Below are 16,381 nucleotides of genomic sequence, written 5' to 3' on the forward strand. Positions count from 1 at the left end.
AACAATTTCATCTAAATTTTATTAATTGGTGAAAGGAAGACTTTAAGCAGCAAGATCTGATGAATAAACTTGGCAAGGCACTGTATCATTTCACGATATCAATTCTGGTTCAGTTCTTTCTGACAATTTTCTGACTGAAAATACAGAGAAGCGCCTTTTAATACATTTCTCATGCATTATGACTTGAATTAAAATTAGGCTGGCGAGGCATGATGCTTCAGGTAGAACACAATGTGCAACATTAGAAAAGTTCCTGGTGTCCGTAACAGCAACAATTTTTAACATTCATGGGCGATACAAGAAGTGCACGCAGCACTGGGCAAATACTGTATATGAAAACTCCTCTCGGAAAAACGTTCCCTCCAAAAAAGTCATCATAGCAAACACGATCAGTTATATTCAGCACTAAAATACATTTGTTGCAAAATAGTGTAAAATAAATCGTTCTAATTTCTAAAAATCTAGGAACAAGCGAAACCCGTGGCATGTCTCTGTGCCACGATGAAAAGTGGAACAATGGTACAGTGAAGCGCTCACTTTCATTTTTATGCAGGTTTATTTCTGGCCTGGTTTCAAATTTCCGTTGCCGATACAACCAACAGAATACAGCATGAATACAACGTCCCGCGGGGTCGGTCCTGTGACAGGCTCTCGGGTGTCGCTTGTTCGATCGGCTTACTATCACAGCAGTGAGCTGCCCAATTAGTTAAAATACTGTCTTCACAATGCTGCCACATTTTTTTCTACAATACAAAAATATCCTCAGAGGTGTCACCTTTCATTAATTATTATCACAAAAATCCCAATTACAAAATACACACATGTAATTAAATACATACAGTATAACAAAATGAATGAACCGGGGGAAAGGTGCCCATCTAGGACAGGAAGTGTTGACTCACTTTTCAAAACTGTGATTTTTTTTCCAGTGCATGTCTAATGGAACAATTTCAATTTCTGATTGTGTTATTTTGTGTAAAAAGTAGCCTTCTGTGAAGTTTAACCTCACTGATGATTTTACTGGCATCTCTTTCGCCAACAAAAAACAGCCCTGTGACGATTCTAGTGTAATTCCTCATGATTTACTTGGCTACAACAGCGGAATTTAATCTGATAATCACACAGCATCCTCACTCATGAGCAGAATTAAACAATGAAAGCAAACGGACAGAACTCCTAAAAGTACAGACAAAGCAACAAAAGTGTCCTCATCGGTTATTTCATTTGAATGCTGCAGATTTCCATCAGATTTGATTTTGCAGGTAAAATTTCAACCTCACCTTTTCAGTGTGTGAACGAACGCTAGAAAAAACACAGCACGGATGTGACACTTTGCAACAAAAAGAAACATGTGGAATAAAGTCAGATTGTTGAAGATGTATTCAAATTTCATACTTGGATTGTTTAAAAAAAAAATACAAAAATCACTCCTAGCCTTTACCCTGGCAAAAACGAAAAACGGAAATCCACACAAAAATTTGGAAATGAAAAAGATCTTTAATATCACATTGCGAGTGGGTTTAAATACTGCATGATTTGTAACAGTTGCTCGATTCTGATTACAGTCAAATTAAAAGCAAATAAACTGCAAATCTGCAAACAAATAATACTGCTCTATGGAGGTTCCTCACTAACACTTCAGATTCATGTCATGTTGTGTAGGTTACAGTGCAGCCGTGGCTTTAATACTGTAGGGATGTATCATCACATCCTGATTTTCAAACTGTAAGTTTGGATTGGTTTCTGAGCCTTTTTGTTTTGATATCACGATATAAAAATGTGCAGAAATACATGAAGGAATTTTACGCTTGCTCAATGTGTCATGAAACGAGGCGTGAGTCGTTTACTGATATGCTACATAATCCCCTTGTACTAATAAAATACAGTATGTCCCTTTTCAACCAGTGACTTGCCTAAATTCAAAGTTAGGAATGATAACAAATGGAATTTTCCAGATCCATATTTGTACATGGTGCTGGGCTTTTGCAGCCGCGGCATGTGGATGTGGATCTGATTAATTTGGATACAGAGAAAACAGCTTGAGTGAGGAAGGACTGCAGTCCAGGCAGACTGGCCCAGCTGAGTGGGCTTTTGCGTTGGTGAATGCAGACATCACATGCATTCAAACTCATCGATGCGCTGTTTGGTGTTTCCTGACCGGATCTGTCTGAGGGTCTTGTACTTGTCTCGTCCTGCTCGCATGTTCTCTGCGTGGATGATGTCGTTCACGGTCTTCTTGGTCTCATCCCTCGCGTTGGCCAACTCTGAGCTCAAAGCCTGGAGACACATCAGGACATAATTAAGAAACATTCACCAAGCGTCTTAAACTGCTTTGCGTCTTTCTTTTTTCATTAAAATTTATTTGTGAAGCACTGATTAACAAATAAGAGATGATGACATTTACCTGGCTTCACCTCAGTCTACCAAGTCATCCAGTCTACTTCATTACAAGTGTCCCTAAGGTTTGACTAACACCAACGTCCTGTTCCATTTTAGCTGATTAAGAGCTACAACAAACATGAATGTTCGTCTGCTGTTTGCCTTGTGATTCTTCACTGACTGATCGTCATGAGACTTACGAGTAGATGCTTCTGCAGGCGTTCGTTCTTCTCTGCCTCGGTCATTCGTTCCTCTTCACTGCGGTCCTTGTACGTGGCGGCATCTGTGAACTCGGCACTGGCCTCGGCGCTGCTCTCGTCGTTCTCGTCGTGCTCGTTCTCTGCGTTGAGGGGCTCCTGAATGTGAGCTGACATCACTTTGTTTTTGAGCTCTTCTTTGGTCTTCTCCAGGTCCTCCTGCACCGTGGTGGCCTGAGGGAACATCCAGTGAAATGACGGTGAGGCTCAGGTACAGGTTTAACCATATCAGTATCAATCAGTAGAATTAGAATTAACACCGCGTGGTTGTATGCAAACATCTAATCAGTGTATGAATTCTTGATTTATGGTCCCAGTGATCTTTGACCTTCATTGAAATAGAAAACCTGAAAATATTTATTTGGATACAGCTGTTGCAGACAAAGAGGCAGAGTAAAACCAGCATTTCTCTCGCTGAGTCCAAAGAGCATTCTCCTACAGTGTGGAGAATGTAAGTGGTGGAAACAATCAATAGACAGATGCTACATGATTCAATATGACAGAATATGGATAATAACTGACTTTCCATGAAGAACCTTCTAGAAAAGCACAATGTGTATTTTCTTCATCTCTGCTGTGCTTGGTTTTCACTTTCTATTTCCTGTCCTTCTGTATATTGTACGTTTTAAATAAAGGAAATACACTCAGGAAATATGGCGAAAATCAGACAATGTGCTCCATGAGCTGCGAGAGATAAGAAACAGTTACTAGAATGAGGCAGGAATGTCAACTAAATGCGTGCCAACAGCAACATGGAAACCATTAATTAGCACAGGATTCTATAATGAGTCAGAATATCATAATGGCCCAAAACACTTCCTGTTGGGAGCTTTCAGCCCTCACCTAAATCACCAATGTTTCCGTTTCCTGAAATCCAAGTTTAAAACAGCCCAAAACGCTCAAATATTCAATTTCAGTTTTCTTCATTTTAGTTATCATTAACTGTAAGACATCTTAAATGTACAAACACGTGGGAGGAATATAGATGTAGATATGTTGATCCTGAATGACTGAAACACTACCTGACTGTCCTACCCATCCCTCACCACATGGTGACAGTACAGCACAGGTTTCATGATTTTTTTTTACTGAGGAGCAGGAAGAAGACATGGAGCTGCATTGCTGTGTATGTGACTACCCGACCAACTTTCCAATCAGCTAATGAATTGCTCTCTTTTTTCCATCGACAAGGATGATTTTTCATGTCATGGATCTTTTCATCAAGTTGACAACAACACATTGTGCTCTAAGAGAAAAAAGACCACACACACTGTGCTCTAAAAGAAAAAAGACCACACCTTCTGTTGCCACTCCACTGCCTCTTCTTCCTTCTTCTTCTTGGCGTCTTCCAGGAGAGAAATCTTTGAAGTCAGTTCAGCCAGCTCTGTAGCCTAAAAGAACAACGCCTTCCTTTAATGACTTTCTTCGTATTGACGCACACTGACATTTTTATTTTACTTCGATGAATTGTCTATGATCAGAACAGTTTTTCTGACGACTGACCAGGTGTTCTTGGTTCTTCTGCTGGTTCTGTGACTGCTGCAGCAGCGCCAGCTTGGCGTCCTCCGCACTCTTCAGGTCGTTCTCCAGACGTTCAGCCTCCTCCTGAGCTCGCTTTCTCTCCTGCTCCAACTCCAGAGCCTTCTGTGTTTGCTCCTCCAGCTCTGTGCACACACACACATTCACACACACACAGAAGCACCAAAGGTAAGGATCACGTGAGTATGTCACAATCCATCTGCTCACCGTGACAAACTCATCCTGAACTCTGTCAGGTCACCCACCTTGTTGGGCCTTTTTCGTCTGCTCCTCGATCTGCTTTAATCGCTCCATTAACTCCTCCTTTTCCCTTTCAATCTTTTCCTTCTCCTTTTCTGCAACTTCTCTTTTCCTCTTCTCATTCTCCAGGAGAGCTCTAGTGGAAACAGAATAATTAAAGGGATGAATCACAATATTTACAAATGTACATATTTGTGCATAAAAGTCACACGGTCCATGTCCCACATTGACGAGTGTCCGAATAATATAACTATAACTGCTGTTGCAGTTATTAAATATTTGGCACACTGTAGCTGGCTATTTCCTGAAGCTCAAACATCAGGATTCTCATAGTAAGACTGAATCCATATTATGTACATATTTTCCCAACTGCAGTTTTACCTCTCCATCTTCTTGTGATTCTTCTCCTCCCGAGCCTGAGCCTTCATCTGCTGCACTTCGATGGTGTCGGGCTTGCGGCGGCGCATATACAGCTCGTGGTTGCCCATGCATAGAGCCAGAATACGCTTGTTGATGCGCAGTCTCGGAGCATAGAACACAAAATCCTACAATGGCAGCAGTAGAGGCTGTTATCACAAGTCATACACCGAGTAACAAGTACAAGCACCTAATTTGTTAAATGTAACGCAATATCAGTAAATAAGAGTTAAGATTAACGTACAGGTGCTTTCTTGTCAATTGGTTTGATGACGAACTTCTTGTCGTTGAAGGAAATGTTCCTAATTTCACTCCAAGGAAATCCAATTTTGGGCGTCATTCTGTAGAAGAGAGCGCAAAATCTCAGTCCAGTTTCATAAGACAACTATTATCAATACTGCTCAGTACACGCACATCTATAGAGTCACTTACTTGTCATTCTGCTCATAAATGTTGAGACCCAAAGCGTCCACTCCCAACCACAGCTCTGTCCCTTTCTTGTTCTTGATGCTGAAGTAGTTGACTCCATACATCTCAAGGTCTTGAGCGATTTTCAGATACTCCATCATGGATTCCTCTCTGTGGACAGCGGAGTGACAGTTAGCATTACCAACAGTAATGTATTTCATATAATGCCTTTCTACCTATTTGTACCCAAATAGTCACAATGACACATTCACACACCAGTGTCATTCAATGACTGCAACTCCGGGTTCAGTGTCTTTCTCAATGACACTACAGCATATGGTCTATGTGCCACTAACCCCCTTATTTGTGGAGAATCCGCAGCACAAATGTGAAAATAATGTTGTTCTGTTACTAATGTTAATGTTCTGTACCTGTGCATGCTCACGTCATCTCATTCGTGACACTTGCCTACACAACAACAGTGTGTGCCAAACTCAGATATAGCTGATGCAGTTCCAACAGCTAACTTAATAGCCTGCTACTTCTCGTTACTGCTCCATCTGCGTGCCCAGAAAAAGCAGTGGACACACTCTCCCCTGTCTTCACACCTCCTCTGTCGTGTATGGGAGCAGCGCAGAGTACGGCTCCTTTTGTACTTAATCAAGTAATGTTTTATTGTCCGTGATACGCTACTGTATACAAATTACACACTAACCAAAGGTGCTGGGCTTTGGGCTAAAGCTTATACAAGTACATACTTATTCATGATACACAAGATAAGTTATCTGACTCTGATGAGCACACAGAACTAATCAAACTGAATTCAGAACAAGCATCCTGATTTACACGAAATGATGCAGGAAAGTTCAAGATACGCAGTTTCAGAATAAGGAAGAGTTAAATATGGACGGAGTGTTAGCTGACACCTTTAAACACCAATGGTGTATGGTGTGATTGTGGCGATAAAATCGAAAAAAAACTGAAAAAAGTGTAAAAGCAGTCCTTGAAAAAGCATTCACTGAAAGAGTGCGGAGGTTCCATCTTGAAGTGTATATGTGTGCCACTGGTCACCTGATCATGCCCTTGTGCTCTTCATGCCACACTTGAATCCTCTCCTCCCACTGTTCCTTGTTGAGTTTGTGTTGATCCAGAACTCTGAGAACATGAGAGTGTTAAAAGTCACTCAGAGTAACATGTTTCATAGCACAGTGGATGGAAGGCTGCATCTGATGTTAACTGAACTCTGAACGAGTGTTACCTCTGAGGGAGCAGGTGTTCCCCGTTCAGATAGCCTGGTGTGTGGACTTCCTTATTGTAGTCAGCGTACTTGGCCTGCACCGCATAGGAGGCCAGGAGGACTGCAGTCTCTGGAGGGCAGTAGATGTCGTCATTTAAGATACCCTCCTTCACCTGCAGGAAGAACAGCCGCTGTGTGGCATCCTGGATTAACTCCTCTGAAACATCCTCAGGGAAGAATTTGGCACGGAACTTAAACAGCAGCGGGCTTTCCTTCCTCACATCCTGGGCTGTCACCTAAAATAAAACAAGACAAGGGTGAAGGCTAAAGGCTGCACTTCTGTAAACAGACTCCAGTTCAACAGAATAGTTCAGTCTTGACAAAGAAGGGTCAAAGAGTGTTGTAGAACAAAACAGAGAGGAGCTCACCTTCTTGTTGAGTTTCAGCCATGTAGAGAAACCCTTTGTATCCTGGTACTGGAGACCGAAGTACCACACCTCTCGCAGTCCAATGGTCTTCACCACCTTAAAACACAATGAACAGATCGATTATTGAAGAGTGCCCTCAAACTGGTGCCATGTTGTGTTATTGTACTGTACACTGAGAAGATCTGAGGAGCTTTAACTAATCTTAGGCTTTCTGTTAAAACTGTAATACGTTACAGTGAGCCCAGAGGAGTTCTAAATGTCCTAAGAAAATACACACGTGGATTGATAATGGAAATAATGTCGATTATTTCACAAACTCTTAACAACTCGCAATAGTTTCCAATATTAGTGTGGTTCCTATTGGTTATGTTACAAGAGTGCACATCATGCTCATCAAATGTCCATTACCAGTATAATAGAGCAATGTCTTGAGGGTTCAAAATACAGACTAAACATTACCAATAAGTGTCATTCAAAATGAAGTTTCAGTGACAACACACTAAGTCAAAGAGAAGTTTTTCATACCTGGTCAAAGAGCTGCTTTCCTGTTGTATTGGGCTGAATGGCGAACTCCAGTTCAGCGTCCATCGTGGTGACTCTTACACTGATCTGAGGGACAGAGCGAACAGAAAAAAGAACATGTTACTTAATATGTTATTGTTATTTACTATTTCAAATCATATAGAAATGAAAAAAAAAAAAAAACAATACAAAGAAAGATTCAGCCTTTGCTAAAATGTCATTGTATGGACACTGAATTTGAATACATCTGCTCCCCATCTTGTTCAAACTTTCTCATGCCAGGCCAGTCACAGTCATTCATCTAATAAGTGGGGGTTTCATCTGATGAATGAACAGAGGATCACCCCTGAGTCACTTTTCTAAACAACCAAGATGGTTACATCATTTTATTGCTCTGAAGGCTTGTAGGTGTTTCCAGCTTCGTCCAGAGTCAGAGTGAACTGAGGGGTCTATTTCCACTGTGTATGGCTACATTTCGTTGTGAAAACATGCTACAAATCATGTATAATTCCACGTATAGAGGAACACGGACTGAAAACTAAAAGTGGCCAAGGTGCAGTTACAACCCTGAGTACACCCCCTCAGTCCAGTGATCCGCCAGTCAAACTCATTTACTCTATTTTGACAAAATTTCAAAATTCATTAAAGCCCACATCTCATGGCCCTAGACTGTGCCCATCTGACTCTGTCTCAGTAGAACTTATCTACAGGAAGTAACCACATCCTCTGGCGGCTGAGCCCTGTGAGGCATGACTGCTAAACACTGAGCTCTCATGAGAGTCGTCTACATCCTGTCATGTATCAAGCAACCTGTCAGTGGCTGAACTATCTGCTGCAGCAGCACTCAGCAACAACAGTGTGTGAAAACTGAACAGGAGTTTGATTTCCTCTTCAGGTAACACAGTTGGTTACAGCTGCTTATTCAGACGGTTTCTGTGCACTGCAAAATCCTGTGTCAGAAGTTAAATGCACTTATTTAACCTTTAAAAGTTTAAGAGTCAAAGTGTTTAGCCAAGAAAAATCGGAACTCCGTAAACTGGGCATTCAGGGATCTCTTATTTTCCGCATCCACTTAGAGATGACAAAAACAGCAGCATGTGTGTCTATTGGGAAATAACTGTGCAGGCAGAGGCCCACGCCTGGCTTGAACAACAATGGTGCGCATTATTTCCCAGTTGCAGGGCTGATTAGTGTTGCGTTCTTTCCCATCCATGTCAGCAGGACCCCATTTGCTGCTCAGGACACTTGCCCTTCTGTCACTTCCTGTCATCCCTAGCAGCTAAGAGTGGGAGTGAAACCTTCAGTCTGGGCCTACACTCGACTTCAACAGAGCTTCAGAGCCTCCTCGACATATCAGTCCTTAAAATGACAGTGTGAACTTTTTTAGAGTTGCGCAGATGAGAGTTCAGATCATGGCCACCCTGCTAGTGTTTAAGCGGTTTCGTTTCCTGAGTGAGACTGGTTAATCTTGCATGAAAAAGGAACTACGCTTTAGCATTTTCTGCCTGGTTAGGGTGTGTCCCGTATGGCCAGAAATCAAAAACACTTAACCCACTATTATTAGCACACGCTGAAGAACACCCATCGCAGGCCCACGTGCCATGTTTCTAAGACTTTCTCTTAACTTGTTTTTATCACTCTCACACGACACAGAAGTAAATGCCTCAGACAACTGTACGATTTAGGAAAATGGCTCTATGGCCGTTGATTACATGTAGCTTCACTGACTGTCTGAAACGTTGTGTTATTTTTAACCTTTCCATTTGCTTCGCTCATGCAGCTGTTTGCAACCAGCGCACACAGATCTCCTAAAGGGCTCATCTCCTCTTTGTACGACGGCAAAAAAAGTGTCTTCTTCTAGCATCCACATCCGTCACATACTAATATAGCATAATATACCAAACCACAAATTGAAATGAAAGACTTGAAGTTATAAATATAAGGTTACTAAGTTTCAGACTCTGGAGATAATAAATGTTTGTGCCTGATTTCATGTCAGCCATCCAGAATTTATTCACAAATGACCTCAATATTTTCACCTTAACAAAAACTGGTGCGTGTGAGAAGGCTAACACACGCTGGAGCAGTATGACAAACGGCACAGAGAGCTCCAAGGCAAATTTAAAGACAAAACCATCAGCAAGGGCACATTTGAGAACAAAAGCAAAAGCAATGAGTAGACAACCAAAAGCTGAACTGTGGAAACACCCCAGGTGCCATGAAGAGGAAGCAAAACCACTTGGAGATTCACTGAGACGTCCTTTGGTCAGGCTGCACATTTATTAAAAGATTCACCAAATGTGTTAGATATACCACTCGACACGGAAATTAAAATTCACTGGCACCGACCATTCAGAGTCACCACCCTTACATTCCTACGCCAGTGTTATCTCAGTGTGCTGTTCCATCGCAAACCCTGACATCAGAAGAAGATAACACTAAGTGCCTAGTACAGGCAACAATCCCTGTATATAAAACTTAGCAATGGATCAGAGAACCAAATCCTACTTTTATGGTATGTCTTAGGTAATTGTTTGATGGTTGATGAATCTGAGTCATATGTCTGAGTCACGCCGTCCGTAACAGCCACTCAAGGTCAGCAGCTAAAGTCAACAACTCCTTAACAACGACTCCTCCTGGTTACCAAAGAAACCGTGCTAATGACATCTGCTTGATGGCTTATCTCAAAGACAAACTGCATCATCTCTATGTTCCACCACAACTTAGATCCACTCCAGTCAGGTGGAGCAGTTCCGATAAAATGCGAACACAAAGGGTTACAAGCGTAGCTAACAATATGCTGAATTTGAAGTGTGAAAATGTGGCGGACCAGTCTGTCCAGGGCGCGGCCCAGTTTAACAGCGTCGCTGTTGTATCGCTTGAAGACGATATATGAGACGATATACAAGAAATTACAATACAAATATTATCATCTTTTAGAGAATTAAGTTTGCAGTACACCAACAGGAACATATAATTGCTGCAAAAACAAACCCTGTCCCCTGTGAGTTAAACCATTAACCATCCTCTTGTAGTTTTGGTTTCTATCTTACAGTGAGATTTAGAACAAGGTTAGAATTCCACCATGTGCCAACCAGAATATATTTGGATGTCGTTCATAATGTCAAAGTTGGGGCTCAGAGTCTCTTTATTTCTTCTGTCTTGGTTAGACTGTGGTTTTGTGTTGATGCAGTAGCCCCAACACCCTGAAAAGAGTCTACGGCTGAGAGTTCAAACTGAGTGACAGGAACAGGATGAGGTCTCTTTCAAAGCGGGGGATCGTACTCGCTCAAAGGGGAGATGTGGATTGTCTAAAACTGATTCCCACGATCACTGTTCATGCATTTGAAACATGTAAATGTAAATGAACTTTAGGAACTATGCTGCTTTATCATCTTTTATTTATTGAACCTGTCACGTAACTTGTTACCTGTTAGCAAACTTCTAGTAAGCCTCCCGACGCACCAAGTCTATTTTAGATTTCAAATCCTATATAATTTTTTTTTTGGAGTTGTAGACATTGATGTGACAAAGATATAATGCAGCAACATGGGGCTCGTGTACATTTAATTACATGTTTCAAGCACAGTAAAAAAAACACTGCTGCAGCCCCCTCACTTAAGATGGCCGCGGTACAGCTCGCTGCTTCATTTGGGCGGTGTAATGATTTATTCAAAGTAGCTCGACAAAGAAACAAAGGCACATATTTTAGCAGGTCAGTAGGGCAATTAAAAAATGAACGCACACTGTTTATCCGAGGCAAGAATGCCCTAACAAACTGGTCCATAAGAACTGTAGCTCATCAGCAAAATAAGATTAGGACAAGTTTACCTCGTAAAGAGATGACTTTCATTGATACAAACCAGCAGCTCCTCTGCTCACAGTAATTAAAAAGCTCACTGTAATCATCCGCTGATGTTATTCCTTTATGCTCTAAACAGTACTTTAACTTTAATGACTTTAATACTACTAAGTGCCAATTAATAATACGTTACTTGCTTAGATATGACATGTTATACCTGAAAGAAATAAAGATCACAGTTTGATTCCAAAAGCAGCCACAGCATTTAGAGATGAGGCATGTAAAAACAGCAAAGTACTTACTTTGAGAAACACAGATTTTCCCACAGTCTCCAAACAGAATACAATAAACAAGAGAAAACAGCAGAAGTTTTTATTGTAGCTTGTCTGCCACCTCGACACGCTGTTAATCTGCTCTGCTATGTGCACTACAAACCCATTTAATCCCCTGCTTGCATACCTCCAGGTCTTTCCATTTACCATGTCTCCATAGACACACTTGTTAAAAGTGTTGGTCCTTCTAACAAGAAAACTTCTGTTTTGAATTCTACCCGTTGGCCTAAAAAATGGTAAGTTATGCTCAAGGTTTGTGTGATAACAATGCTGCATTTGTGGATTGGAAAGATGTTAGGGGTTAATGTGAAAACTCTTTTTTTCTGCTGTATGAAATGGATCTGTTGTTCACCACGTAGGAAAAGTAAACTGCTAAAGCCTTTCTGTGGTTAGGTAAACTAGAAAATATTTTTATTAGATCACAACACCAGCGAAAAGGAAAAAAATGTTCAGCACTTTATAGAGAAAGACGTGTTTAACATGTTATATTGCGTAAATTGAGAGTACTTCCTCAAAAAAGCAGGTGATAACCCTAAATTAAACATAGCTTCCGCAGAAAAACAAGTTATACATGCATGACAGTAGTGTAGCTATGTTAGGATGTAAAATAATACTTAAAAGTCAGATAAACAGTGATATACTGAAAACCCGGTACTTGTCAGACTGCTGTAATGCAATCTAAAGTGGAGCATGGCATCTGAGGACCATGCTGGGGAAAAGCAGGGAGGAGAACAGGCAGACTGTGATGTGAAAGTCCATATAAGGCTGCAGGCGAGGAAATTACCAGAAAGGAACTGATGTAAGCACAGAAACCTTGAGTCACAACATAACTTCCTTGGGAAGCTGAAGCACTGCCAAGAGGAGTCTAGCAAAGACTCAGTAATTATTGCTTTTGTCAAAGATATTTTTATATGTAACTTGAACTACTGGATAAATAACTGTCTGAAAAAAATGGGGAAGCTAAACAGTTAATGGAAAAACTTTTTAAAAAAAAAACTAAGATGCTTGTGCTAAATGTGAAAGTGACCTCAAGCCAGGGACAGAGCTTTGGGCCATTTGCTGAATCAGTGTATCCAGCTTCCTTCTCTCAGATGCTTTGTTTGCTGCATCTTCACATGGCGCCGCGAGCTTCAGGAGACAGACCACTAAGTGTTGCAATAGCAGGTCTGACTTTAAAGCACTTCATCAGTGATATCACCTCTGCCAGGTGCAATGATTTCTACTCCAAATAAATCGCACTGCATCTGTGCAAATGAGACGGAATAACTTCACTTGTTTTTGAGTTTTTTTACATTGGTTACTGCAGCAGCTGCAGCACATACTGTAGACTCTCTGGTGTTGTTGAGGTTAGCAAGCGTCCCAGCTGCATGCTGCAGGTGAAAGGCTGACAGTAAGTGGAGGACTAAAAGTAGGTGAGAGGAGGATAGCTGTCAGTAAAATATTAATATCACTGTTCTCAGTGTCATGCAGACACTTTGAAAGCCCCACATGTTCATCTCCATTTACTGCAAACAGCTCTGAATATATTTGACAATTTGTCCCAAATAGACAACTGATTAATTATAAAGTTACCGCACGTTTTATTACTTAATTACTGGCAGCTACGTAAAGTTTATTTTTAAGTGCTGAAATGAGTAAAGAGATTCCCTTTGGGAAGAGGAAAGTAGTGAAGGCTCTTTAAATACACCATTTAAATGCCAGGATGTGTAACTCTTTTTTTCCCCCATGGTTGACAGCTGGAAAATTTTTTTAGAGGAAGTGCTGGCAGAAACAATGCGGCAGGAAGAGAGCAGGTATGAGCCGAGGAGGCATTTGTGTTGTATTTCAGTCTGGAACTTAGAAATGTCCCCGTGAAAAAGGTACAAGTAATTAAAGTCATGTAACTGCTCATGAATGGCACTGCATCATATTGGCCGAGTCACGATAAGCACTTATAAGGACCGTCTGCTGCCTACTAAAATAATGACGTTTTTTAAAGTAAATCAGAACTGGGCACATAATCTACAGTCACTCCATTGGAAAACAAATCCACAGTCTTGAGTGATCTTAATAGCATCCCGCTCCCTTTTGCAAGCAGGGTACATGTGGCTGTTCTCCAAAATCAAACTGTGCACAGTTTCCATATCATCTTCCTAAATCAAACATTATTTTTACTGAGTCACGGCCCAACATCTCAACACAGTTTCAACAGGAGCGGGGAGAGCGCTTTCGGTTCCATCTTTCCCTGGTGAAAGTGGGAGCACAAACACGGGCAGTGCTGTGTGAACAGAACACTGGTCTTTGTGTGGACCCCGCTACTTTCCTTTGTGCAGAGCCACCGCAGTGGGGGCACAAATATACTAAGCTTTGGACGCTTTGTCGTGTGAAATCACAGCTCAGGCCAATAATGTGGCGCTCATTTCTTATCTTAGCGATGAGACATAATAAATCTAAGGGGCTCTCCGTACGCGTCCTCGCTGTTACGAACTGGCGTCCATTTGCTGCAGATTTGGGCAGCACAGCTGGCCTGAATGACAGTTCAAATCCCTCCTCGTTAGAGCTGCTGAGTGAAACGGAGGCCTATGAGGACTAGCTACTGCTACCACGGGCCACACTTCCGCTAAAAAACCGGTTGAAAAACGGGATGCATTCGGGGTGTTGGGCTGAGGCAGAAGTTTAAAGTAACACAATACCCGTTGCCCGTTTTAGGCTTGAATGAATGGTTTGATTAAAGGCGCTAATTTACTGAATACACAGGCGGGAGCGCGCGCGCGCACACTTAACGGAAAGTACCATGTTAATCCTCGGGTGAGTTTGAAAGGATGTAACAGATTTTTTAAGTGAAATAAGTACAATAAACACAAACAGCGTGATTTGTTTTACCTTAAGATTACTATCGAGCATGAGAGGAGGAAAATGCAACAACGTCTCAATAAAGGAGAAAGAAAGATTTTTTTTTACATTCATTTACATTGCGATGGTGTAGTTTACAATCTTACCGTTTTCGGCATCTTTCCTTTTCTTTTGCGTCCGGTTCAGGTTTTGTGTAAACTTCTTAAATAAGACAAGCAGTCAGCGAAAAACTTTTTCCCATCAGAACAACGGCGCCAAAGAAACGCCTTCCCGTGTCGAGGGGACAAAACGTCACTTTTTGCCTGTCTACGAGGAGCTTTTTTCAACCCTTCGCTTGTGGGAGTGCGTTTTTTCTTTGTTTCGCCTTTAAGTAAAATGGACTGGAGCTTGATTTCCTGCTAACGGTACCTCCGACTGCAAAAAAACCACACCCAGGCAGGCCGATGACAGGACAGCAGCCAGCCAGACGGAGACAGTGGGCTCAGGCCAGCAGCAGACTCCGCCCGCCCGCAGCAGGCGCATCATCATGGCTGCAGCTCAGTCAAAAAGTTACTCAGCACCACTTTCACTCTCAGTAGACCTCTCAGTACAACTCATCCCCTGAGTGTTGCTCGAAATAATTGCCGTGCAGTGTGTTAACATGTTATAATGCTTTAAAAATATTAGAAGGAATGGTGAAATGTGGGCAGTGCAGCTAGAGCAGGCCTGTCAAGAGGTGCACTACAGTGTAACTACACCTCACAATAGAAAATGTTCACAGTTTGTAATGTTTGCTAGCAAAATAGTCACAAGCTATCAGCCATGTTTTAAACTCAACAAACAGGATGACACTGAGACTTTTTCATGTGCGTTTGCAGGTGGTTGTTCGGTTGTAAATCCATTTAATTTCACAGCAGTTTCATTTTTTTGTGTGTTCTTATTTTTAATTCACTTATTTTATAATTCTTGTAAATATTGTGTATACAGTAGGTTATATTGCGTTTTTAATAATTTATTTGATTTTTTTGTTATATATCATGTATGGATTTCGAGTGTCTGTACATTGCTGCTGCAACTGTGAAATTTCCCAGTTTGCATGAATGAAGCATCTATCTATCTGTCTAGTGTTCCATCTAGTGTTAGTCACTTCGATACATATTTCAAATATTTAAATACTGTATGTTTCCATTATCAGGTCTGGCGCGTTGCTTATTGCAAACACCCCCTCACAGTGGTTGAGGTTTTACATCCTGTATGTACCGTAAAAGTCTGAGCTTTTGGTTACAGACCACCACTAACCATTCTGGTTGTCTGCTCTTAAATTCGAATGTTTCAGTCAGTCTGACTGTGATCTTTGTGTTCTCTCTGTTTCAGGTATGAGTGAAGTGATTGCAATGATCAGTGCAGTTTCTAGGTGAGATCCTCCACATAAAGGGAGTAGAAACAAAGTACATGTAAAAGGAGGTAACATAATCACATTTTCACTTCTGCAAAGCTGGGTTATATTAGTTTGAAAAGGATAAAAAGTTTCAGAGCAACGTGTGACAACTAGCAGCTTCCAGGCCAGACCGTCGTTGGCGAATGATCAAATCCAATCAAAATCACTTTTGGAAAGCTGCTGCAGCAGTAACACATGCAAAGTTACCACCAGTTTATTAACCACACTTGCTCTGGTGTTTAGTCGGTATGGCCAATAATGATGAAATACAGTCACAACACATCATCTTTAATCAAATGCATTATTTTATTGACCTCCAAATATGGAAAAAGACATCAGAATGTAACATTTTGGAGGCAATCATCTTTACTGTGTGAATGGTTGTGAAAAGCATTCCAACTCTTGTGGTGTTTGAATGCTTGGACAGTACAGCATAGTGCCTCGGTTCAGTTATTCTCATGTCATCAAACTGTTCAGTGAACACACAAACCTCTTTCCAAAGAACTGCTGCTGAAAAGCTTCTTTGCAGACCCACATCCCTCAGAAGTACTTTTGTATTTGCCACAATGTA

At 41.3% G+C, this 16,381-nt stretch overlaps 1 protein-coding gene across 1 annotated transcript; it reads right to left on the minus strand.

Annotated features, from left to right (window-relative positions):
* msna (moesin a) lies at window positions 1-14,866 on the minus strand. Its single transcript, XM_047606755.1, has 13 exons — window positions 14,540-14,866; window positions 7,431-7,514; window positions 6,906-7,001; window positions 6,499-6,773; window positions 6,312-6,395; window positions 5,265-5,411; window positions 5,077-5,173; window positions 4,797-4,960; window positions 4,421-4,551; window positions 4,140-4,300; window positions 3,935-4,027; window positions 2,580-2,810; window positions 1-2,277 (listed from the first exon to the last, which is right to left on the minus strand). The coding sequence occupies exons 1-13, from the start codon at window positions 14,549-14,551 to the stop codon at window positions 2,113-2,115; spliced, it is 1,740 nt and encodes a 579-aa protein (XP_047462711.1). The 5' UTR covers window positions 14,552-14,866; the 3' UTR covers window positions 1-2,112.
* Between the last annotated feature and the right edge of the window lie 1,515 nt (window positions 14,867-16,381).

Source organism: Mugil cephalus, chromosome 15 (genome assembly GCF_022458985.1).
Source record: "Mugil cephalus isolate CIBA_MC_2020 chromosome 15, CIBA_Mcephalus_1.1, whole genome shotgun sequence".
In the NCBI taxonomy this organism is placed as follows: Eukaryota; Metazoa; Chordata; class Actinopteri; order Mugiliformes; family Mugilidae; genus Mugil; species Mugil cephalus.

Coding starts and splice junctions, on each gene's coding strand:
- msna (XM_047606755.1), bottom strand. Junction 5,174..5,264: donor ATTTATGAGCAGAATGACAA/GTAAGTGACTCT, acceptor TCTCTTCTACAG/AATGACGCCCAAAATTGGAT. Junction 2,278..2,579: donor GCCTGCAGAAGCATCTACTC/GTAAGTCTCATG, acceptor ATGTGTCTCCAG/GCTTTGAGCTCAGAGTTGGC.